This window comes from Perna viridis, chromosome 8, assembly GCF_037379345.1.
Source record: "Perna viridis isolate PV_CMFRI_1.1 ecotype Kerala chromosome 8, ASM3737934v1, whole genome shotgun sequence".
Lineage (NCBI taxonomy): Eukaryota > Metazoa > Mollusca > Bivalvia > Mytilida > Mytilidae > Perna > Perna viridis.
Window position 1 is genome coordinate 420,606 of NC_142452.1, and position 27,143 is coordinate 447,748.

At 32.1% G+C, this 27,143-nt stretch overlaps 1 protein-coding gene across 2 annotated transcripts; it reads right to left on the reverse strand.

The window, feature by feature from the left end:
- Nucleotides 1-235: 235 nt before the first annotated feature.
- Nucleotides 236-26,425, reverse strand: LOC148608724 (uncharacterized). 2 transcript variants are annotated; one of them, XM_088595828.1, is made up of 7 exons: nucleotides 26,100-26,425; nucleotides 24,634-24,791; nucleotides 22,862-23,014; nucleotides 14,721-14,836; nucleotides 8,430-8,608; nucleotides 7,883-8,033; nucleotides 3,038-5,143 (listed from the first exon to the last, which is right to left on the reverse strand). In XM_088595828.1, exons 1-6 carry the CDS (start codon nucleotides 26,210-26,212, stop codon nucleotides 7,883-7,885), a joined length of 870 nt encoding a protein of 289 aa, XP_088451954.1. In that variant the 5' UTR covers nucleotides 26,213-26,425; the 3' UTR covers nucleotides 3,038-5,143. The 2 variants fall into 2 exon arrangements, with proteins under 2 accessions (XP_088451955.1, XP_088451954.1); XM_088595829.1 differs by lacking the exon at nucleotides 7,883-8,033 and having other exon boundaries at nucleotides 236-5,143.
- Nucleotides 26,426-27,143: the final 718 nt, after the last annotated feature.

A 27,143-nucleotide genomic window follows, 5' to 3' on the forward strand; every position in this document is an offset into this window, starting at 1 on the left:
CCTGCTTCAAGAGGACTTATAGATCCAGTTAGAATTGAAGATGATAGCCTCCTCTTGAAATGACTAGACCTGGAAATCAAAATCCTCATTTTCGAAGGTATAGATTAAAATTTGATTACATAAATACTTTGTGGAAAATATCAATTTGACATTATTTTAAAGCTGTAAAAAAATATTAGAAATAAACAATAAAAGCAAAACACAGGTCAACAAATACATTTCATCAAAATATAAGTTCTTTTTTTTTTTTTTTTTTTTAAACAAAACAAATAACAGTTAACTTTACCAAGCAAGAACAGCCATTTAATTTGGAAGGGTGCACACATCCCCTATACACAATAAAAAAGTGATCCACCTCTGACAGATTTCTGTAAAAATGAATTCTATCCAAGATTTTATCTGCCAGTAACCATTCACAGAAGTTTGAAGGAAATAAGTTAAGAAATATTGATTTTTACCCAATTTCCCCTTCCAAAAAGAGTGGTGTCTGGTTTCTGTGAAAATCAATCCCATCCTAAATTTTAGAGCTATTAACAATTCATAAAAGTTGGAAGGAAATCAGTAAAAAAAAGTAGACACTATCCAGGTAATAATACTTAATTATTGATTTTTCTAAAAAAAAAAGTAGTCCTCCCCTGATTTCCATCCCACCCAAGATTTTATTGCTACTAACCATTTACCTGAAGTTGGAAGAAAAAGTTGAAGGTGACAAAAAGTCGTGACGGATGAGCTGACAAACAGGCAGCTCAAAAATATTATACTCTACCACTTTATTGTGTGGGAAATGAAAAATTGTGTTATCGTAATTGCATACAACAATATTGATGCGACAGAAACAAGTACATCGTATGTTTTTTTTTCAGTTTAAGACATAATATGCAGCAACATTTTGAAAAAAAACTTTTTGCCATTGATATATTACAAACAAACAAAAATAACTTTATTTCTTGATAACAGTAAAATATAAGCTTTGCGGGCTGAGCTGTGATAAAGCAACTATAAAAACAAGAAAAACAAAACAAAATTCAATTTATAACATCTGTCTTATACTTACTCAAATATAAATCAGATTAGCATATTACACATAAACTGGCATAGACTGGTTAATTGTAAAACATTTAACATTTCAATTGGCAACAAGACAATGCCCCTCACGGGATTAATCCCCCTACAGCTTGTTGAACTCAGGGCCAATGTGGACATACAGTTCATATTGGATATAATTTTCTGGAGGATAGACTAAGCACTTTTAACACACAATTTGCTGCCATTCCTAAAACATCCAACTCCATAAAGCAATCAGTACTATTTTTTGTGAAGATCAAGCTTTGCTGAAAAACACATTGTAAATCAAAAAGCGGTCATTTTACATTTTTTGTTCAAACATAAATTCCTGACAATATGCACATCTCCATAGGTTAATCTAACACTCAACTGAGTTTCAAAACATCCTGCAAATTGTTAAGGAGGAGCTGCGTTTAACACATCAGATCAAGTTTTGCCCTAAGTTCTACAAAGTTTGTCAAAACATAAAATCCTGAAAGTATGCATATCTATTTTTATCTTGCATTCCACAAAGTTTCATAACAATGCAGCAAGCTGCTTAGAAAATAGATTGGATAGATGGACAGACTGACAGAGTGAAACTTATATACCCACTCAAACTTCGTTTGCAGGGGGTATAATTATCAAAATATTAACAACAGCAAAGCTGTTTGTTTGTTTGTTTAAATTATCTTTAAACATTTAAAATAAAAGAACAATCTACAGTAAAATAAAGATTATAAAATATAAATGATACACCAATGGGTACACACATGTTTATGTATGTAATGCTATATTTATATACAAAAGTACCTAAAACAAAACTGCTATTCATAGCACTACAAAGAATTAACTTTAAAAAATCATTTCGTGACACATATATTTAGGGAAAAAGTGAGTACACCACAGAAGACACTGTGTGTCAACACATCATCATGGACACAGGACAACAAACATGGCAAGATCCTGTAGCACCATAGTAATCTTTAAAACAATTACACTACTTGTTTAACTCTGTATTTCAAAATTTCAATATGATAATTTGAAAATAGTGTTTGCATCCTCTACTATAATTTAAAGAGAAAAACACATTTTAAGAACTGGTTTATTTGTTAACCACAGTCCATGTAATTCAAGCATTTTTTTATTTTTTAAAAGATTACAGAATTTAGGAGTCTTCAGTTACAATCAATTTTACATTGTTTTCTGTTTATTCTAATTCAATTTTTTCAGATACCTCTTATAAATACTTAATAACTTGAAAAATAAAAAGGTTTTTCATACTGTACCCATTCTATTTGGGCAGTCAAAATGCATTGACCATACATATTTTCAAGTAATATACGGTCACTGACTAGATACAAGTTCTGCTGTGATGTCACAAATGTTACATTGTTTTGAGGTTGTCTGGAAGTGGTCCACTATAAATAAAAAAAATGTTTTAAAAGTCTTTTTTCTTTTATGTTATTGCAGTATTAAGGCAATAGCAGTGCACTGACTTGACAGAAACTTTGATATACAAATTCATCATGAACCAGTAAATATGTTCGGCACTGCCTTGCATCTACTTTATATCTACATCCTTCTTTGGAGTAAACTACAATATCAATAATAAAGAGACAGAATTCATTTGTTACAGAAAAGCTTGACTACACGTAACAAAGTATCCATTATTAAGGTTGGAATTTATAAAATGATATCATAAAGAAATTCACCTCAAATATTGACAAATCAAAGGGCTAGAAACCAAACACTGACCAATCAAATAGCTGAGAATCAATTTTGCAGGGTAAAAATGTAAGATTTTTTATGTCACCTTGCAAGGTGGTAGATGTATACAAGAAAATTATTTCATTTCTGTGAACTGATGACTAGAAATTTATACTGATACAAAACTAACAGTTTTTTTTTAATATTAAAAGTTCAATTTTAGCAAATTCTTGGAAGACATGAGGTACCATAAAAACAATATAGACAAAAATAAAATCATTAACTAGTTCAATAGCTTTTATTTCACAGTAGATAATTCAGTGTTGGGGACTGAAATATTTGGCAAACACCAATCCAAAAATATCATAGGTTTGTTCATATTGGATGTATCTATTTTTAGGTCACATTTATTGCAAACATAACAAACAACTGTGACATTAATACAGATTACATTATACCCAAAAATAGTAATAAACTACAAACACCATAACAGTATAAAATATATGACAAAATGAACACTTCTGTACAATTTTTACCATAACAATTTTAATATGATTCTGCATAACAATAAATAATTCAGGTTCAAAAGGTTGTCCATCATATATTGCATAGCAAATTACTACTTTGACATTGAAAAATGAAAATTGCAGACATGTCCTTTAAAAAATGAAATGTAATACAGATTTATAATATCAATTAGATAGTTAATGACAACAAAACTGAAATTTGTGAAAAAATTAACTGTTTTATTGGATTTATTTATTATTACATCAACAGTTTATTACATTTCATACAAAAATATTGGCCAAAATGTTTAATACAGACAATGTGTAACAAACACTGAATACACTCATCACAAACCCAGTTGAACTGGTACACACCTCAAAGTAGTGATTGTTTTTGATTTAGTTTTATTTGAACAATAACACCAATATGTTGACAAATGATAGAACAATAACCTACAAGTGATTACTGGAATTCATACCTTTTTCTAGCATATCTGGTGCTTGTAGTTGATTTCCACATACTGTTGTATGCCAGATACAATCAATATTGTGTCTTAAAATAATATATTTATAATAGAATTCTGTACTATTTATGGAAGCACCTGAAGTGAGCATTGCTGGTTAATAACAAATATTCAGTTAGAAATAGTTCTGTTTTAATGAACTTGTATTGTTTCCATCAATATTAAGTTATTAAAAAGTCATATCAGCAAAACCAGAAACTACAAGGCTAAATTTAATATTGTTATAGTTGAAGGATTATATATAAAACACCATATTTAAATATGATTCTTTGGTGTTTAGTTCCTGAAATCTATGAAACAGTGATGATTGTTTTTATTGTTTATTAAACCAAGACCATGTTTTGTCAACTTGAGATAAATCTGGTGTGTGTTTTTGCCCATGCACCAATTAGTTGAAGGAAGCCTGAATAAAAAAATACTTTCAACTGTTTTCTTCTTTCCAAATGAAGGTCAATGTATTTTGAGTATTTTCACAATTCCTTTTTAATTACAATTTTTCATGAATAAATTTATGGGAAAACGTCTTCACCAGTTTATTTTTCCTTAGCATTTTAACAAATTTTCTTTGAATCGAGCCTTGTTCTACTTTCATTTAATGGGGATGTGTTGTTGCACAAAAATAAAGGCCCTGCAGACATCGATTCTTAAACTGTAATATCAAAAATGTACTTAACATGCTTAATATAACATACAAAGGAAAATTAACTAAAAGTTAAAAGGGCATCTGGTAGACAAAAAATACATTATAACTTGGGCAATAAAAGCTTCTGGTTAAGGTTAAAGAAAATAAATGACTTCTAAAGTATCAACGAGGCGAAATCTGTGAACTGAAAACAGCTATGAAAACCAAACAGACAACTAACATGCAGCAAGTTACATATACCACAAATTTATCCAACAACTTTTTGAACAATTGTTAAAGGTTCTTTATGAAAGAAACAAGAAATTTTCAATAAATCCAATTATCATGATTCCTAAGTGGGTATATACTTAATATGATGGCATCAGAAACATAAAAGCTAACCACATAGAGTGTAACAAATAATGTGACTAGCATCAGCATGTAAATGTTGCCTTTGTCACATTCCTGTAGATGGTATATGTTGATATTCTTCCATGTGAAGCTTTGAAAATCAGGAAATATGTAACATATACAAAACAGGGTTGCTGAAGGTCGTCTGTGATGACTTACACATACCAGAAGTGTAAAATCAAAGAATCAATGGATGAAGACCAGGTCTATTCAATCTCCAATCATATTCATTATATTTAACATCTACAGTACCATAACTCTGTAACTTAGCTAATAATGTCCATCCTCTTTCTTGGATACTTACATCAAGATAGGGTATAGTCCATCTGAAAATACAGTCAATTATTACATGTGGCCTCTTGTACAAGAGAAAATACAAAAATGTTTAAATTAACGAGAACTTTATTTGAATGGTTTGATCAAATGTTTCTAGTTCACAAAGTTTGAATTTATTCTGAAATCTCACTGGTGATTAACATACAATAATAATTCTGTCTGTACTAGTGATCTATCTATCCTACTGATCATTTTCCCTCCAAACTTGTCAATATTCCTTATTATATTTTTCTATGACAATTAAAATCTACAAAAACAAAAATACCTGCTGCTAAGTTTATAGACCAGGAAATAACACTGTGTAAACAAAATAAACACCAGGATCATATAATGAGTTATTGATTGTTGAAAAATAACAACACATGAAAATGATGCAATAAATATATATTTACAAATAAAAAAGTTTTGTTTCCTGTTACGAGCAAAAAAACAGATAGGTAGGAATGGAAATTATTTTATTTTTCAAAAAGGTTAATGGGAAAACAATCTAGACTTTAATGTGGCATGAACCGAAATGGCCATAAAATGTTTAGGGTAGGCAAAAAAAATAGGATAGGTAGGGTAGCAGGGAACAGACTTACTACTTTTTGGGGCCTAACATACAAAATGATGAAACACATAGCATTATCTAGAAGTTTCCATATACCCTCCTACTAGTAATCACATTGTAATACTCAAAATTCATTACACCAATAATAATATTATTATAAGTCTAAATTGTAAATTTTATATTTTATATCAGGGAATTATTTTCATTTGAATCAGTAAAATAAAACCAAGCACAGGAAAAAGGATACTAGACACATTTTACCACTGATAAGTTAAATGATTTATTAACTAATTCTAGTATTTACTTCAAAGAAATATGACAAAATGTACATGGGTTAATGAATTACCTAGTGAAACTGAGGACAAAATGTACATGGGTTAATGAATTAGCTAGTGACAAAATGTGAACAAAAGGAAAATGTATTTTAAGGAGGAATCCAAGACATTCACACCAAATATGTCTAGTGTTTTGGAGAGAAAATGGGTGCCATAACTCAAACTGTCAGAGCCTTAAGTTTCACTCACAACAGTTACATAGAATAGAACTACTATATACTATTTCTAGCAAGTCCTGTTTAATCTTCTCTAGCATGTACATGTAAGAGTACACTCTGAAACAATTTTTCATATTTTTTCTTAATGGCTCCAAAAGCAGAATACTTGTATTAAAAAACATGCATTTTTCCCTCAAACATGACAATTTACACAATGAATACAATTTAAGCCCGAATTTTAGTTTCTGAAAAGTTCTGTTTCAATTCAGTTGATTATTTATAACACTTGTCTAGATGACTTGCCACTTCTCTAAATAAAATATTTTTTTTCAGACAGAGCACTTTTCTTCAAAATTTAAAACTGAATATGGAAAACTTTAATCTTCGATCATCTGATTAAAATGACAATGACAAATATCGACTCTCCTTCAGTCTCGAGGGGATTACATGTGTACAAGACTTCTCTACTACAGGTAGTTAAGAAATCTTATAATCCCTGAGAGCATTGGATAAGAATCTGTTTCACCCAAGTAAAAAGTAAAAAAGTAGAGAGAGAATGTAGTTGGTCAATAACAAGAGGTTCCCAGGAGCCTGAAGCGCTCACCAAGTTCATTTTTTGCCTTTCAAAGGCAGTAACTAACAAGTTGTCTGACAATTTTGACTCAAAAAAGACTAAGGTAGGCCTTATCATAAGGACCATTCCAGCAATTGAAAGTTTCTTTCTTTCTATCAACAACAGTTTCAAGATATTGGCTAAAAATTGCTAAAAACATTATTTTCCACTTTTTCAGGGAAACAAATCTAACAATCTTTGAATCAATGCAGACTTTTGTAGGCCTTATCATAAGGATCATTTCAGCAATTGAAAGTTTCATTCTATCTATGACAGTTTTAAAGATGTTGGCTGAAAACTACTAAAAATATAATTTTTTACCTTTCAAGGGCAATAATTCTAACAAGGAGTTGTCTGACTTCTTTGATCAAATGCAGACATTTGTACGCCTTATCATAAGGATCACTTCAGCAAATTAAAAGAATTTGGCTAAACCTAATGATTTTGGAAATATATGAGAAAAACTTTTGTCTAACCCCTATGTTCTATTTTAAGTAATGGCAGCCATGTTCTTTAGACAGATTAAAAATCCCCACATCAGTTCTATGCAAGATACCCTAAGAAACATTCATACCAAGTTTCATTCTAAATGGCCATGTAGTGTCTGAGAGCAAGATTTTTTAAAGAAATAACTTTAAAAATAGCAAAAAAACATAAAAAACTCCAACATGGCTAAACAAAATGAAAATTTGACCACAGATAGATCTCATCATGCAGAACAATTTCGCTAATCCCAACAGTTCTGGAGAAAAATGCAAAAAACTTGTGGATGCCCCATACGTTATATTTTCAGTAAAGAATGTCATGCTTTGAGATGGAACAAAAATCCTCACACCAGCTCTATGTAGAATAACTCAAAGAACATTTATGCCAAGTTTGGTTCCTACCAGTCTAGTAGTTTCAGAGAAGAGTTTAGAAAAATTGTTTACAACAACGACTGACGCCAAGTGATGGCAATAGCTCACATGGGCTATGACCAGGTGGGCTAAAAAGCAGACATAAAATGTAAAACAGAAGAAATGGGAACTAACATTGTAGAACTAGCATGAACAACAGAGGGGATGACAGTTTACCTAGATTGTTAGAGTTTGTTCGATGGATTTTGTCATTCCCATTTTGTTAAGTTTCCAATTATAATCATGAAATTTCACTTTTAAACCCCCTTCTGCTAGCATTTTCTGTATAATTTCTTGTGTACTTGAAACCAAATTGGGAATAATCCACCTGAAAGGTAAATGCTGACATACTAATTATGATTGAACACTATTTTCCTGCATCAGTAGATTTCAATGTCTATATATAAAGTACATGTACACTGACATGTATAAATAACTTTTGTTTTTACCTTAAGTTTCACTGAGAGTTTTGTAAAAATATTGAATGATTTTTGAGAATTCAACAGAAGTTGAGTTTGGATTAAAGCATTTAAAGGATATTGAAATACAGACAGACAGGCAGGATAATGATTTGATCACTTGGTGAGTCGGAAAGCAATATCCCATACTAAGGCATGTAAAACTCCTATAATAAATGTGTTACACACATTGCAACCTAGAATTATGTTTCACATTATACACAAGGGCAAGTTTAATTAAGCCTGTTTTATGGGAGAACACTTACTTTATAACATCCAAGTCTGTTTTACCAAAATCCTCCATATACCACTGGAATATCTTGGATAACCATATCTCATTGGTTTCTGTGAACATGGATACCTCTTGTTTACAGAAAGACTTTGTAGCATCATCTAAGGCTTTATCTATATTACTGGATGTGTAAACATTGATGGCTGGACATGACTGTAGAACATAAGTCAATAGGTTTATATATCATGTATCAATGAATGCATGCAAATAGAGATTTTTTTCTGGAAGTATCGTGAAAGAGGTGCAGTACTATCTTAAGATAGATCATACATGGTATATTTTGTCAATAGATTTTTTTATTTTTTAAATATTTCTAATATTTCTCTCAAGAACTACTTGCTTGTTAAAGATACACACATGTCTATTTAACTTGCAAAGATGGCCCAAAAGATGTTCCAGGAAGTAGTTAGAATCTACCTCAAATTTCTACCATATAATATCCTATGAAACTTTTGTAGAATTTTTAAAGAGGCCAAAAATTCAATTTAATTTGAAAAAGATTTTCATTTGAACTTTAACAGTTTTGTTCAGGGTTTCATACATCCATAAAAGTGACATAACTATGTAACAAAGTATCAAATACAGAAAACTTTTATCTGTGTTATAAAATCACTTAAAATGTCCTTACAATGTATTCTCAAGTCTGGTTACATAACTATACTACCATTTTCCCAAGATTGTAAAATAATCTTTACCATACTTTTCAAGTTCTTGTTCATCTGAATTGGTTCAATTGTATTTAAGTTTAATGATATAAGAGAAAACATGATGAATAGTCATCAGGAGTAATAAAATGTTTCACAGAGACATCAAGATATGACAGCAGAGAACCCTGAACAAAGTATGAACATAACATTCAAACTTGATACAGCTCTGAATTTCAATTGTGCTTAATTATATAAGGAGATTCAGACCAGAATGAAAGTGGTCAAAGAACTTTTTAGTTTGCTGTTTGACATAAGAAATACACTTTGTACACAGTCAAGGCCAATGTCTATTTCTTAACCTTTTTTAGCACTTAAGGTAAGGGTCATAATCTCTTAAATACATGATAACATATCCCTTTTGTGGTTCTAGTTGTACACTTTCATGCAGGACCATACTTTACTTAAGGTAAGGGTCATAATCTCTTAAATACATGATAACATATCCGTTTTGTGGTTCTAGTTGTACACTTTCATGCAGGACCATACTTTACTTAAGGTAAGGGTCATAATCTCTTAAATACATGATAACATATCCATTTTGTGGATCTAGTTGTACACTTTCATGCAGGACCATACTTTACTTAAGTTATTCTATAGAAGCCAGTTAAGTGCTCAACCCCTCATTTCTCCATGGAACTAGTAATCCCCCACAAATCATCAAGTTCTGACTTGAGTGGTAAGAAACCATGTGAAACAACTGCATAGAGACCCATACACATAACTGGTATAAATACATGTTTTAAAGTTGTATGCTTGCTTTTGGACCATTTGACCCCATCCCCTTAACAGTACAGGATATAAACCAAATATCAATCAAAACCTCTTTTTAGGAAATTTAATTTATTAAATTAGAGTTTGTACTTGTCAAAGGATCTAATCTATCTATTTTGATAATGGTGACCTTTTGTTTTTACATAAGTAAGGTCATTAAAAGGACTAGCCAATGAAATCTAAGGAAATTAATGAGTATCAGTTTCAGTCAAGTATGCCAGAGTTCAACAAGTTAATTAAGTTACTGTTTTTATCGAAATCGATACTTCGTTATTATACTTTTTTATCAAACATTGTGCTTAATATATCCAACTTCAAGTGAAATTGTCTTGAACTATTGTGACAGTGTTTTACTTAATGCATATTGCCGCTGGATTTTATTATAATTAACTTTTGTCAGTGGACTCGTGAAATGACCTACTTTCCACTTTAGCTTGTCAGGATTGTCCACAAGCCTATAGTAAATATGTTTTGTTGTTCAATGATAATAGTAGGACTATACATGTAATTTTCATACATGGTGTTGTATGAGTAGCCCCCAAGAAGCCAAATTAAGTTTGATACAGCAAGGTATTTAGCAAGTTATGTAATGTACAGTAATTATTTGGTATATGTTATGAATCAGTTTATTATGTACAATGTATGTTGTAAGTTGGAGTGTTGATTATATAATGTTAGAATTTTTAGGTAATATTGAATGTCTTATTGTATGTGTCTTAAATATTACTATGAAAGAAATACTCAACATGTTTAAGAGAACTGGGGAAGTTTCCATGAAACAATAATAGATACACACATTAGAACAAGAAGTCCTGTTGAGGCCCATTGTACATGTACTAGATGCTAAGTAAGCCCTGATGCTTTGGGTCAGGTTAATTTCTGGCTCTTTTCACGTAAAGCAAAAGCATGGGATATTTATACCTCACTCTTGATGTGACTAGGTATAAAAATGGCTTTAAACCTTTTGATACAATGCCACAGAAATTGTTATTTGTGCTACATGTATTAAGCTTGTTTTTGAACAAATAAAACCTTTAGATTAAACACTAAGTCAAACTATACTTCTATGGTTCAGAATCTTGTTAAGATATTTAATACATGACAACCAGGTGCATGTGAGGGCTAATAAGGAAAACAGATTCAAGTTGATACATGACAACCAGGTGCATGTGAGGGTTAACAAGGACACAGATTCAAGTTGGTACATGACAACCAGGTGCATGTGACGGCTAATAAGGACACAGATTGAAGTAGATACATGACAACCAGGTGTATGTGGAGGCTAACAAGGACACAGTTTCAAGTAGATACATGACAACCAGGTGTATGTGGGGGCTCACAAGGACACAAATTCAAGTTGACACATGACAACTAAGTGTCTATGGTTGCTAACACACAGATCATAACACAGATGAACAAAGCACCATACAATTATACAACTAGTAGTGTGATAAAAATGTTATGTAATATAAAAAGATTGCTACACATAACCATATGCCCACTCCACTGACAAGATCCAAATTTGCATTGATGTTTGAAATTTTAATTTATCAGAAAATTGCAACACATAACCATAAGCCCACTCCACTGATGAGATCAAAATTTGACTTAATGATTGAAAACGTAATTAATAATTAGACTGCTACACATAACCATTTACCTCCTATGCTGATGACATTTGATTTTGACTAAATCCTAAAACTCATATAATATACAAACACTATAAAATCACCTCTGGTATGGACAAGGGAGGTTTGGCACACTGTAAAACCTATATTTAACCCACCATTACATTTGAAATGCCTGCACTAAGTCAGGACCATTGTGGTACAAGCTAATCTGGTGATGTAATATCTATATTGTTAGATTTATTTTGGACTTGACTTGATTATGGATCAGATTAATGTTCATTAATTTTGTTTTTACCCTTATTTGCAAAGTCTAAAACTTCTGAGAAATTTTGAAAAAAAAGTTATAGCCCATCACTTTTACAAAACTTGTTGAATGGCAGTGTTGTAAGAACACCTTCACTTCATAACAATACATACAAACATTTAATATGAAAGGGATTTGCAGAAAAAGGGTTTAAACAAAAAGTACATTCACTTTTGAAAAAAGTCAAAGCAACAAGAGCAAGTCCCTTAACTCCTACAAAACTTAGTAACAATAATCCTTTTAAGTTATGGAAGGAATCTGATAAGATACATCCTCAAAGTCATTATAGTCAAAGTTCCATAAGTCAAACAAAATTTGGCAGTAAAAGAAGGCACATCTACAATTCATAATAAAAAGTTTTGTGGAGCACAGCATATGACCCCAGTGGGTGAACCTTGTGTAGCCATAATGTTAGTTTTTGACACACTTAAGCAGAGGGACTTACAATTTCCAAAACAAAATTGAAAAGGAACCAAAAAAAATTAAATGTCTATTTTTTGGGGTGTGGCCCCTCTCACCTACTGATACATGTAACTTAAAAACTGTAAGAGATATCTAATTTTTTTAAAAGGACCAAAAGTAAAAAATTTAAATTTTGAACCCCTTGAAAACATTTGAAATTGAAAATGCATCAAATATGTAATTAAACAAGAGGCTTCCAGGAGCCTGATTCCCTCACTTGGTTAAAGTTTGTATTTCAAGGGCAATGAATTTAACATGTGGTTGTCCAACAATTTTGACTCAAGAAGTCTTTGGTAGGACTATCATAAGGATCATTTCAGCAATAGAAAGTTTCTTTCTATCTATTATAGTTTTCAAGACATTGGCTGAAAACTGTAAAAAAAAAAAAACATCATTTTTCATCTTTCAATGGCAAAAACTCTTACAAGGAGTCACCTGACAACTTTGAACCCTGAAAACTTTTGAAGGCCTTATAATAAGGGTCATTTCAGCTAAATACCTTCAGCACGATACCCACCAAAGGAACATTCATACCAAGTTTGGTTCCAATAGGACAAGAAGTGTCAGAGGAGAAGATTTTTGAAAGAGATAACATTAAAACAACAAAAAAACCATCGAAAAAGGCTGTTGATCCAACATGGCTCAACAGATTAAAATGAAAATTTTACTACAGATAGATCTCATCATGCTGAACACTTTTAACCCCAGTCAGAATTTGGCTAAACCGAATGGTTTTGGAGATATGTGTGAAAAACTACTGTCTGACCCCTATGTTCTATTTTTAGTAACAGTGGCCATGTTTTTCAACGGATCAAAAATCGCCATTTCAATTTTATGCAAAATACCCAAAGAAACATTTACACCAACTTTGATTCCAATTGGTCATGTAGTGTCAGAGGAGAAGTTTTTTGAAAGAAATAACAATAAAAATAGCAAAAAAAGTTGATAAAGGGCAATTACTCCAACATGACTTAGATCTCACTAACCACTTCCGGGTCAAATGGCCACCCCCTATGTAGTACCAAAAACACACTGAACCTAGACCTATGCTTTGTAAGTGCATTATTTGTGTGTATTCTAATTAAAAGTAGTAAAAAGTAAAGTTGAGAATGTGTAATTTAAAATCATATAAGTAACTTACTACAAAAGTGTATGAATATTGTTTACATGTGTGCCTCCATGCTGTCAGTTAGCAGAAAAGGTAAAAATGTTGATTTTCAGTATTTGTTATTCAAGAAAATTTTGTGAACAATTTCTACGGACATCGTACCATTACAGTATTGATTTTGAAAGCCTTATCTTCCAAGCCTTGCAATGGTATGCAACATTATGGTGTCATTTGCCCTGGGAATTCACAGTGAAACTTTGAAAATGACTTGTTTAACATGGTAAGTAATGGTTAGTGAGACCTTAACAGATTATAATGAACCACAGATAGATCTCATCATGCTCAACAACACTGTCAGAATTAGGCTAAACCTAACGGTTTAGAAGATATATGCAAAAAACTACTGTCTGACCCCTATGTTCTATTTTTAGTAACGGCAGCCATGTTTTACAACAAATCAAAAATCCCCAAAATCAGTTCTATGCAGGATACCCCAAGAAACATTCATACCCAGTTTGGTTCCAATTGGTCAAGTAGTGTCAGAGGAGAAAAGCTTTGAAAAATAGTTAACAACAGACGCCAAGTGATGGCAACAGCTCATATGGCCTTCAGCCAGGTGAGCTAATAAGAAACACAATAAAAAATGAATAATCAAAATTGGAAGAAAAACAAACATTCTACATAGGTTTTTTAAAACACATATTTTTACCCTTTTTGGTCCCTTATTCTAAAACAGTAGGGCCACAAACTCCAAATAAAAAAGGAACCCTTCTTAAGTGGTTAGTAACATCATATATAAAAATTTCATAACAACTTGTCAACCACAACCACACAGAGATGAAGTGTCCCAGAAGACGACACTGCAACTGTGCAGTAACATTATATGACCACATATAAAAATTGATCAAACCAATCATTGAAAGGCAACCAAAGGCTGTTTAAGAGGAGATGCATCTACAAGACCTTACAAACAAACAGACAGACAGACAAACAAGCTACCATTTCCATGTCACAGCAGGGGAATAAAACATGATAATGTATCATTTAATTCCCTACCTAATTTATGAAAAGTACTAAGCACATATCAGACTATTATTTCTTCATAGTTAAATAGAAACTTAAAAATTAGAAGGATCTACAGATAATCAAGTAACAATAAGAAGAACTAGTGCAATATACAGTTCTTGACATACTATTACACTTCTACATATACCTAGATAACAAATGTACAATTCAGTGTTACAGAGTGACTACAGAAGTATGAAAAAACATTTATACATACCACAGCACCACAAACTAAGGCAAAATGAATCCTAGGGTCCAAAGTACAGACAAACTTCAATCTGGGGTCATTGGACTGTAACTGAGGGGTCATTGATGATGGGTGTGGTTTGTTACCTGTAGATATTAAAGACAACAATATTAGAAGTCATTCCACAAAAAAATCATTTTGTGTTACTTTACAACACAAAATTTAAATCATTTTGTAGTACCAGAATAGATATAATTGGATAAAGGATGAGAAAACCACAGACTTGCACATTTTCAATATAAAATATTTTTTAAAAATAAAATACTAACTAGAAATACTGTAAGCAAGCTCACCAATATAAAATCCCTGGTTCAAAATGGAGTTAAAAGTAAAACCCTTAAGTTTGATTATCTCCATTTGGAGTTTAACAGCAATTATATTCTTTCTTGCACATCTACACACCAATAAAATTTCATCAAAATCCCTTGAGCTTACAAGAAATGTGGACAAATATGAGTAGGAAAAAATATAAGCAAGTTTATGTGATAATGAGAAAAGCCAAGCAATTTCAGTGGAAGATATTGCATAATATTATATGCACTGAAGAAATGCTACAAAAAAAATTAATAGGTCAAACAGGGAGTGTCACTTTTGTAAAGAAAACGAAAGCTTACAATGCTCATTTGTGCATTGTAAACTAGTCGAAGAAATTTGGGATGATAATTTAAATTACAAAAATAGTGAAAATATGCAATTCCAAGTATGATGTCAAAGATTCATATGAAGTTTAACTCAAATCAATTGAAAAGTTTAGCAAAGGTGGGACATACAAAAATTACAGACAGATGAAGTGTTAGCAGTGATTGTATAACCACAACATATCACATCAATGTCACTAGTATTAAACAAATCTAAGATAAAACAAAATCAATGCAGCATTACAACACTATATCCATCATTCCTGACCATAGCTACAGGCTTACTACTGGTAGATGACACAGTATTGGGATACAAGCCAAGTATATATGTATCATGGTAAATAATAAAGGTTTATTGTCAGATATAATACATGAAAAAAACCTGTTACACACAATCAATAGTATCAACATTCACCTACATGTAACACAGTTTGACATATTTCATAAGTTTTATACTTAAAAAATCAATTAATTAGATTGACTGGTACATGTAAGTGCTATTCCAAACCATGTTTCTCCCCAAAAAATGAAGGAACCTGTATACTGTCAACACAGCCCCCTCCCCACCCCACTAAAAAAAAATGAAAACTTGTAACCCCAACCATGCAACCCAAAAAATGTGAAGGAATTGTACATAAAACCCACCCCCCCCCCCCCCCCCCCCCAAAAAAAAAAAAAAAAAAAAAATGAAATATTTTTATCCCAACAATGCAACAATCCCTAAAATAATACATGTATTAGACTGTAAAAAGTAAAGACAATGGAGGAAATGTCACTGAGTAATGCTGGTTCACCATCAACTGTCACCGCACAACCAGTGAAAAACATGGCAAGCAAATTTAATATAATCTTTATTTGTAATTTATAGAAGTATCTTTATACAAAAAGGTTAATAAAACACATTTTAAATTCTATTGATCATTTGATGAAAACAAACATTAATTGTGTTTATAGACTGTAGGTCACATGAGAGTGGAAAATAAATATTTCAGTGAATGTTCCACCTAACTAGACTGGAGTATTTAATAACATTGTCACTGATAAAACAAACATAAATAGAACATTAGAATATTAACAACCAGGAGTCACTTATTTATAAACATTATCATTTTACATTATATAATGAATAGAGTCCTTATATTTCAGACAGAAAAAAGGTAAACGTGGAAAAGTGTCTATGTATATGGGCTCTGATCCATATAAATGAGTAAACAATGTATGTTTATTTTTAAATATAAGCATCAAGTTAAAATGATATTCTATACATATTTGGTAAAGTTAGAACAAAAAGAAAATTAAGATTGTGCTCCTTCATGTAGAGTGGGTTTTCTGAATTCTTACCAATAATATGGCATCAGTGATTTTATACCCACTGTTGTACTACCAATCTTAAAGACAGAAAGGAGCTTCCTGTACCGTTACAACCTTGGTTCCCTTGATTACTCTTTCAGGTCTTAGGAGAGCACACAAACCACACATAAAGTTGACAAGTTGCTTGTTATGGCTTAAACTATAGAATAAAAAGCTTCACAACAGAGTGTAGCATGATACAACCACAATGGTTGACCCTAAACAGTTGGGACAAATACGTACACAATATTAGTTTCTGACACACTTTAGCATAAGGACTTACAATTCATTATGGACACAACAACTGGTTTGGACACAATATAGCACAAAGCTTGAAATTCAATTTTTTTTTAAATCAGACCAAAAATAAAAAGTTGATTCTTCTGGGTTTTGGCACCTTTGACTTCTTATAACTCAAAAACTTTATATCTAAAATTTCCTTGAAAAATGTGATTTGGGATTTTCATAAGGAATTCAATAAAAAAAAAAATTGAAAATCTGACCAAAAATAAAACAAGAGGCTCCCAGGAGCCTGAATAGTTAAATTTGCCTTTAAGGGCAATAATTCTAACAAGGAGTTGTCAAACAATTTTGACTCCATTTGATTCACATGGACACATTTGTAAGCCTTATAATAAAGATCATTTCAGCAATTGAAAGCTATTGGCTAAACCTAACAGATTTGGAGAAGTATGCAAAAATCTGCTGTCGACCCCATTGTTCTATTTTTAGAAACGGCAGCCATGTTTTTTTCAGCGATAAAAAAACTGTCATTTTGTTAAGGATACCCCATAAAACAAATATGTCAATTTTCATTGAATTCTGTAGAGCAGTTTCTGAGGAGAAGATTTTTTTAAAGTAATAACGTCATAAACAGAAAAAAAACGTCCAAAAAGAGCAATAACTCCCACATGGCTTAACATATCAAAATGAAAATAATTTGCCCACTGATAGATCTCAACATGCTGAACACTTTAACCCCAGTCAGAATTGGCTAAACCTAACGGTTTAGGAGATATATGCAAAAAATTACTGTCTGACCCCTATGTTCTATTTTAAGTAACGGCAGACATGTTTTTTGACAAATCAAAAATCCCCAAAATCAGTTCTATGCAGGATACCCCAAGAAACATTCATACCAAGTTTGGTTTAAATTGGTCCAGTAGTTTCAGAGGAGAAAAGTTTTGAAAAATTGTTAACGACGATGACGACGAAGGACGACGACAGACGCCAAGTGACGGCAATAGCTCATATGGCCTTTGACCAGATGAGCTAAAAAGTTGATCTTTTTTGGAGTGTGGTCCCTTTGACTCCTTATAACTCAAAACCATTAGAGGTATCTGAAATCTGATTGAAAAACCCAGGCATAGATTTTCATATGGTATTCAGTCAAAAAATTCTTTGAAATAGGACCAAAAATAAATAATAGTCGAGTTATTGTACATAAGGAAAATGCATGTTTTTGGGTCCCCTTTTGGAACCTAATTTCTAAAGTTTGAGTCTTTACCCCCAAAATCAATCGAAGTCTGACCATTGTGGTATATAATATTGTGGAACAATATCAAAGACAATCCTAAGCTTTTACTTGAATTACATAATAGTTGAATTCTATGAAATTCTTGTTTTATGACCCTTTTTGGCCGACAATTTCAACCTTCCTTTTGTGGTTTGTAACCTTGTTTTAAAATTTTATGAAGATCAACCAACTAATACTCAATTTATGGCACGACAATCAAGCGTCTACAATGACGATAGCGACAACTACCACAATGCAATACCAATATACAACTGCAAATTTGTTTGGGGTCATATAAAAATGTATACGATAAAACGTATCAAATGCACCATCAATTAACCTTTATAGTGAATACTTACAGAGATCACCAAAACATCTTTGTCAACAGCATTTTTTAGTAAGGCCCCCCTCCCAATAAAGCCGAGATGTTTTTTTCTTTAAAATTGTCTACTGAAAACTATCTTTCGTTTAGTTTTCAGACTAAATTTGAGAGCTTACATAAGAATGTTTGTATAATATTTATATATCCTGCCACCAATGGTAATGTTTATGTATCCTGCCACCAACAGTAATGTTTTGTTGTCTCCTTTGAAACATCTTTTTTTCAATGTGTACATATAAAATTCAAGAAAATCATCAACATCAATTAAGTCCTGGTATCAGGGGAAAATCATCAACAATGACTTAGTCCTAGTATCAGGAGAAAACCATCAACAATAACTTAAAACAGACCTGGCATCAGGGGAAATCATCAACAATGACTTAGTCCTAGTATCAGGAGAAAACCATCAACAATAACTTAAAACAGCCCTGGCATCAGGGGAAAATCATCAACAATGACTTAGTCCTAGTATCAGGAGAAAACCATCAACAATAACTTAAAACAGCCCTGGCATCAGGGGAAAATCATCAACAATGACTTAGTCCTAGTATCAGGAGAAAACCATCAACAATAACTGAAAACAGCCCTGGCATCAGGGGAAAATCATCAACAATGACTTAGTCCTAGTATCAGGAGAAAATCATCAACAATAACTTAAAACAGCCCTGGCATCAGGGGAAAATCATCAACAATGACTTAGCCCTGGCATCAGGGGAAAATCATCAACAACAACTTAGCCCTAGCATCATGGGAAAATCATCAACAATAACTTAGCTCTAGCATCAGGAGAAAATCATCAACAATAATTAAGCCCTAGTATCAGGAGACAATCATCAACAATGACTTAGTCCTAGTATCAGGAGAAAATCATCAACAATAACTTAAAAAGCCCTGGCATCAGGGGAAAATCATCAACAATGACTTAGTCCTAGTATCAAGAGAAAACCATCAACAATAACTTAAAACAGCCCTGGCATCAGAGGAAAATCATCAACAATAACTCAGTCCAAGTATCAGAGGAAAATCATCAACAATAACTGAGCACTAGTATCAGGGGAAAAATTGTCAACATTTAATTAGTCCTAGTATCAGGAGAAAATTACCAACATTTATTTAGTCCTAGTATCAGGGAAAAATCATCAACAATAACTTACTCCTAGTATCATGAGAAAACCATCAATGTTTGTTTAGTCCAACCATCTGGACAAAAATCTTAACAGTTATTTAGTCCTTGTACCAGAAGAATATCATCATCATTAATTTAGACCAAGTATTAGGGAAAAATCATCAACAATAATTTAGTCCTGGTATCAGGAGAAAATCATCAACAATAACTTAAAATAGCCCTGGCATCAGAGGAAAATCATCAACAATGACTTAGTCCTAGTATCAGAGGAAAATCATCAACAACAACTGAGCCCTAGTATCAGGAGAATGTCATCAACAATAATTAGTCCTGGTATCAGGAGAATGTCATCAACAATAATTAGTCCTGGTATCAGGAGAATGTCATCAACAATAACTTAGTCCTAGTATCAGGAGAAAATCATCAACAATAGTCCTAGTATCGTTGAAAATTTTCAACAATATCAACAATAATTTAGTCCACGTTCAGCAAGTATCAGGAGAAAATTATCAACAACAACTTAGCCCTAGCATCAGGAGAAAACCATCAACAATAACTGAGTCCTAGTATCATGAGAAAATCATCAACAATAATTAGTCCTAGTATCAGGAGAATGTCATCAACAATAATTAGTCCTGGTATCAGGAGAATTTCATCAACAATAATTAGTCCTAGTATCAGGAGAAAATCATCAACAATAACTTAGTCCTAGTATCAGGAGAAAATCATCAACAACAACTTAGCCCTAGTATCAGGACAAAATCATCAACAATAGTCCTAGTATCGTTGAAAATTTTAAACAATATCAACAATAATTTAGTCCACGTTCAGCAAGTATCAGGAGAAAATTATCAACAACAACTTAGCCCTAGCATCAGGAGAAAACCATCAACAATAACTGAGTCCTAGTATCATGAGAAAATCATCAACAATAATTAAGCCTAAGTATCAGGAGAAAACCATTAACAATAATTAAGTCCTAGTATCAGGAAAAAACTATCAACAATAATTAGTAAGCCCTAGTATCAGGAGAAAACCATCAACAATAATTAAGCCCTAGTATCAGGAGAAAACCATCAACAATAATTAGTCCTAGTATCAGGAGAAAATCATCAACAATAATTAAGCCCTAGTATCAGGAGAAAATCATCAACAACAACTTAGTCCTAGTATCAGGAGAAAACCATCAACAATAATTAAGCCCCAGTATCAGGAGAAAACCATCAACTATAACTGAGTCCTAGTATCAGAAGAAAACCATCAACAATAATTAGTCCTAGTATCAGGAGAAAACCATCAACAATAATTAAGCCCAAGTATCAGGAGAAAACCATCAACAGTAATTAAGCCCTAATATCAGGAGAAAACCATCAACAATAATTAGTCCTAGTATCAGGAGAAAATCTATGTCCAGGTACCAAAAGAAAATCATCAACAATAATTACCCCTAGTATCAGGAGAAAACCATCAACAATAATTAGTCCTAGTATCAGGAGAAACCATCAACAATAATTAAGCTCTAGTATCAGGAGAAAATCATCAACAACAATTTAGCCCTAGTATCAGGAGAAAATCTATATCCAGGTACCAAAGGAAAATCATCAACAATAATTTAGTCGTGGTATCAGGATGCCAATTGCTACTTTATAAGTTAAAATGTTGTGAACAACAGGTTGATAGTATCAAATCTAAGATTATTGGTGTGCATATACCAATATACATGTACATGTAGCTGCAAAAGTTGTGTTGCAATGAACTGCAATGGTGACATGTCTTCTATAAAACCAATCTTTTCTATAACTTTAAACTGCCAAGTTCCTAAAATCCGAGTAAGTACATATATAAGTGTGACTAGACAAAAAAAATATTTGTTCATAATTACAAGATTATACAAACTTATTCAGGTATTGAACATATTTAAATTAAAAGGTCATTAACAAGGCCAAAACAATTTATGTAAAGTATTTCCAAATATAGAGGCATTAGGTATTTAAACTGGATGGATAACATTTATTATTCATTCACAGGTTAACAATCCCATATTAGATGTTTCATCATTGTCAATGTGGATTATGCAAGCATTTTTTTCAAATCCCTGTTATTTTGGAACAATCATACCTAGAAACTCAGATCTGGAGATTTTGATACTTAGGTCAGGAGTTTAGACCTCTATAACAGAAGTTATTAAATTCACAAATAAAGTTATGGCATTAATGTTCTGATAATCATATAGTCACCCTAATCATCATTGGAATGTGGTGTTGCCCCATCATGTGTCAAAAGGTCGTAGAAAAACATTACACTGTTAATTACCTTAAAGGTAATCTAATTTAACATCAAATACGAATACTGGATATCGAATGATTTACTTTCATTCATATTTTTTTCATTACCAGGTATATACATGTATACATCTTTAAAATGAGAATTTGATCTCCAACCAAGAGGAGACAACTTTGGAAACTGGAGATATGACTTTCCTGATGGAAGGTTCACATGTATGACCAACTTTTAATAACCTCTTCGCAAGGATTTGTAGATTTTGTCTGACAAAAAAAAATCAGCAAATAAAACACAAGTGGGGTACAATGTATACAATATACATGTAATACCTATAACTTTACACTACTGGAATGAACAGATGTGTAATTAGTGACTAATGCCTTGATAAATGTTATGTATTTGGCTGGTTCTACATGTACATTACATACATGTTATTCTAAATTTATTCACTCAAAGCAGAAGTTATATTGTATTTATCTACATGTATGATCCAACTTTCATTTAAGATTCTAAAAGAAAACGAAATATTTTTTATACAAATGTACATGTACATTTACATGCAGACAAAGTGTATGTTCATGTACTATAATTTCTGAAATCAAGGTACATTGACCATTCACCCGACATAAATAAAGTCCAAATTTTTCAGCTGGCTTCATGTGGATTTTGAACTTTATGACATCTACAAATATCTGAAGGTTACAAAGTGTAAATTCATTTTAACTTTCAGTGTACATAGAATCTGTTATCATACCATGTACAATGTACACAGAATCATACCATGTATAATAACAAATACAATAATCTATACTTTACCTCTTAATATCCCATGTTCAATATCATCAAGGCTAAAGACAAGACCTCCAATATTGTAGCTGGTTTTCTTCCAAAATTGTTGTACATTCAATACTGAATCAGGTAGTTCTTTTAGCTTGGCAAGACCATGGATTGTAAGGGCATTATATAAATCTAGGTTTCATTAAGGATTTCTTTGTACATGTATTTAACGATGTACAATTGAGAAATACTAGCAGAAAAAATAATTGTGGAGGTGTATATTTTCATGATAATTAGTTGCATGTCTAGATAAGCATATTTTGATTTAGTCATTGTACCGTTAGTCTTATATCCAAAACTTTATCTTTATTATGATTTTAAACGGTTTTCTATAGGAAAGGTGATGAAGTATAGTATCATGTTACCCATGTAGGATGTTGTTTTGAGTAGCTGTCAAAGTTTTTGATTTATTGGAAATTGGTGCTAAGTTGGTGTTGAATTGGTGCTTTCTTTAGGTCAGTTATGTAAGTTATGATAATTAAAGTAGTTGGTGCATAGTTGGTGTAAAATTGGTGTTAGAAAGTATATAAAGGCTTTGATTTTCAGTTTTAAAAAAGATTGGAGATTGAAATTTAGTAGTGGATTAAAATGGGATAGGTGGCCAAAAAGGAGAGAAGAAGGAGAGAGAGAGACGAGGAGGATTGCAGATTTTATGTTTAAGAATATACGGTTGCAGACTGAATGTAAGATTGGAATTTATTTTTATGTGGTTAAGGGATGTGTTTTTCTAGACAAGTGATGCCAGAGGAATATTATTTTTGAGAGTTGTAACTTGCCATAACTGGAAGTTAACTCGTTGTTGTTGATGTTTGTAGCAGGAAGTATTTGTATTCCAGACAATATGTTCCGAGGTTCCGGACAATGGTCCAAGGTTATTGTGAATTATTGACATTAATATAACTTGCCTTAACAGGAAGTATCGTGTTCCGGACAATGGTCCGAGGTACCAGACGGTGGTCTGAGGTCGTAGATTGTATGTGTTGACGATAGTGTAACTTGCCTTAACAGGAAGTTATCACTATAAGGAGAATTCCTCAATTGTTGATGTCTGTTGTGTTGCTCCCCTGTACCATATGGATCCCATCCATATTAAGGAATTTGAGAACTTTTAGATGACAACTTGATTGAGCGCACCGTATATGTGAGTTTTCGTAATTTTCAGATGTCAAAATAACTTTTCATCCTGTAACATGTATTTCATGTATAATCGTAATAAACTGTTGATTAGTGACAATTCACTTTATTTTGAACCCGCCTGGAATTGTGAGCAACTTGGCATCAGTGGTTAAAACATACCAGCCAAGAGCTTTGCACATACTTGGCCGCCATGGCATAATGACTACGAAAAAGATACGCTTTATTATATTAAAATAGTGTTTTTAATTTGCAAAACAAAGTACATTAAACACTGTATATACATTTGTACATGTAAATGATTTTATAGTTCATTTCAACGTACTGTTGGACTCCATTTAAACTTTCACTGGGGGCAATTTTATCACTACTTTTCTTTAACTTCAATATTATTACATTCAGTTCATAGATACATTGTATTGTCTTATTAGAAATATTCAGTGATCAAGGAAATATAAAATACTGAGGTCATACCAGTAGGGATATGTAGATACATGTACATTAGATAAAGATACATGTACATCTTGAAGTCTAAATGATCAAATCATAAGTCCAGATATACATGTAGATTTACATACTAATACTGTTACTTTTTTGTAAACAATATAAAAGGATACTGATAAAGAAGGCTTTTTTCTCTTTATCTGACAGACTAGAGATATCAGATTGTGATAACTGTAATGTTAACTCTTCATACTCTTTAAATTGTTGGCTCTTTATTAATTTCTCATAATCTACCCCTTGACCATTGCTACCCATATAATCACCTTTCATCCTAAAAACATAAAACAACATCAATGCCTAAGGAATTGAAAAGTCAATTTAAAACATAAATTTGAATTTATTGAATTGAGTTGTTTACAAGTACATGTATGCATCTATGAAATGATACAAGGTACACTGTACATGTGAACATTACCCCATATTGATGATTGTCATAAGGCCAAGTAAACTTAAATGGTAGATTATCATCCAACACAAAAAATATGGAGCATTGTTTTAGTCATAAGGAAATGAAAGATTTGTGTATTATAGTATCTCAATACTACATGTAGAAACTGACACAAAAAAAAATCCTGATTTTGAAATTCCTGCCCTAATTTTTTTTGGTCAATTTTTTAGGGGTGGGAGGGAATGAGGATCTACATGTACTTATTAAATTTATTTGGCCCCATGTCATAATACATGTACATGTATAATTGTATGTATGTGCATTATGCAGTATAATTACACAAGTGTATACACAAATGTACATGAATACATAATTATAAGCCCAGTGCATTACATTTGCGAACTTTTTTATTACGTTATTTACATTACGCACAAGACCTACATATGTATATGTAGATACAATGTACATCCTTTTTTAATGAGAAAAGTAGGTAAAAGTAAATATGTTTTTTCTTTTTTGCTACACTGGTATTTGAGGACAAAAAAGTAATTCAATTTTACACTACTCCACATGTACATGTATAACAATGAATTTTGCTTCTGTCAGGTTATTAACAGATATATACTTTGCACATTCATGTACAGTGTACATACAGTGGACATGCATGTACAAATACATGTAAATAGAGAAGTAGAAACCACAATAACCAAGGTAACATTTCATTGAACATGTACAGAGATCTCCTTAGACATAAATAAGCTACACACATTGATTTAATGGAAAGCATTGTTTTTTTATTTATTTTGACTGACAGACACACACACAGAGGCGTAAGATAACTAATACTACAATTAAAAATGTACAATCTATGTTCAAATATATCAAGCACAAATATTGCACAAAAAAGGTAATATACATGTACACGTATAACATAAAATAACAACCAAAAAATCTTAAAAATTGACAGTTATTATATTCATTAGATTTAAATTTTGCACCATCTTGCACAGCTTTCGAAGTACAAATGTAACAGAACTTCAGGTTAAACGTGGGAACCAGTATTAACTGGTATTTACATGTACCAACGCCCCATGCCTTAACTGTATCAATATGGTCAATATTTGAATCAGATCAGAGTCATACCTTTTTTACTGTGAAATTGAAATTTCTTTTCTGATAAAACAATCATACCGTAGCATAGAAGTTTGAAGATTCTTAGAGAGCTCCAGAGCTGTGATCTTCTCCGGGCCTGGTTTCTGTGGCATCGGTTGGTTTAGAATGACTACGTCAGTGCTCTCAGCCATCACTTTATACTATGGTATTTCGTAATTGACTATTACAATCCTTTTTTGTAGTAAGATTCCATATAGAAAACTTGAAATTTTAATATTGCAAAATTCCACCCACACTGAAAATCGCCTGTTTACGGAAATGTTCTAATTAGTACACAACACAACTTCGGATCAACTATGTCTCGAATTCGTACGTACACATTATTATATAGTGATAAATATGGCGGGGAAATTCAAAGTGGACAAGTACACATGACACATAGACTATCATATCCGATCTTTTTCAAACAACTGTGGAAACACCAAATCAGAAGAAGGAATACTTGGAAAACTGCGAGTAATGCTCACTTGCTGATAACCCCGCTCCAAGCGAAAATCAAAAGAATGTAATCGATACAATACAATACAATACAAAAGCTGCATTTAACATCGATATTTTTAAACAATACAACATAAGCTCCTGGGAGCTTTTAAAATCGACACACATGCACAACAATAAATAACGTTTACAAGTACAATACAGGGCAACTATCTAGTCCTTTTCATACAAACATACATAAATCATTAGTCAATATGTAAGGCAAATAGTAGCAAATTATGTAAAATAGGATTAAAATGAAAGAGCAGCACTATAAAATGTCAACAGTGTAAAAGCATAAAGCAGAGCTGTTATGAATAGTAAGCAGAACAATGACATGACCTGCCGTTCCAAGAGTTTAGAAGATTCTTAAATTGAGTAAAAGATGATTCTCTACGAAAGTGGTCTGACAGGTCATTCCAGGTTTTTGCAGCAAAATATTTAAAGGACTGTAACTCATACCTTGATGTTCTGACGTTGGGTAGTTTTGCTTTGTTCTGATATCTGAAATTATATTTATTTTCCTTTCTTTCAATTAGGTCATGTTGGGCTCTGTCCATTTATTATCTTGAAAGTTCCAACTGC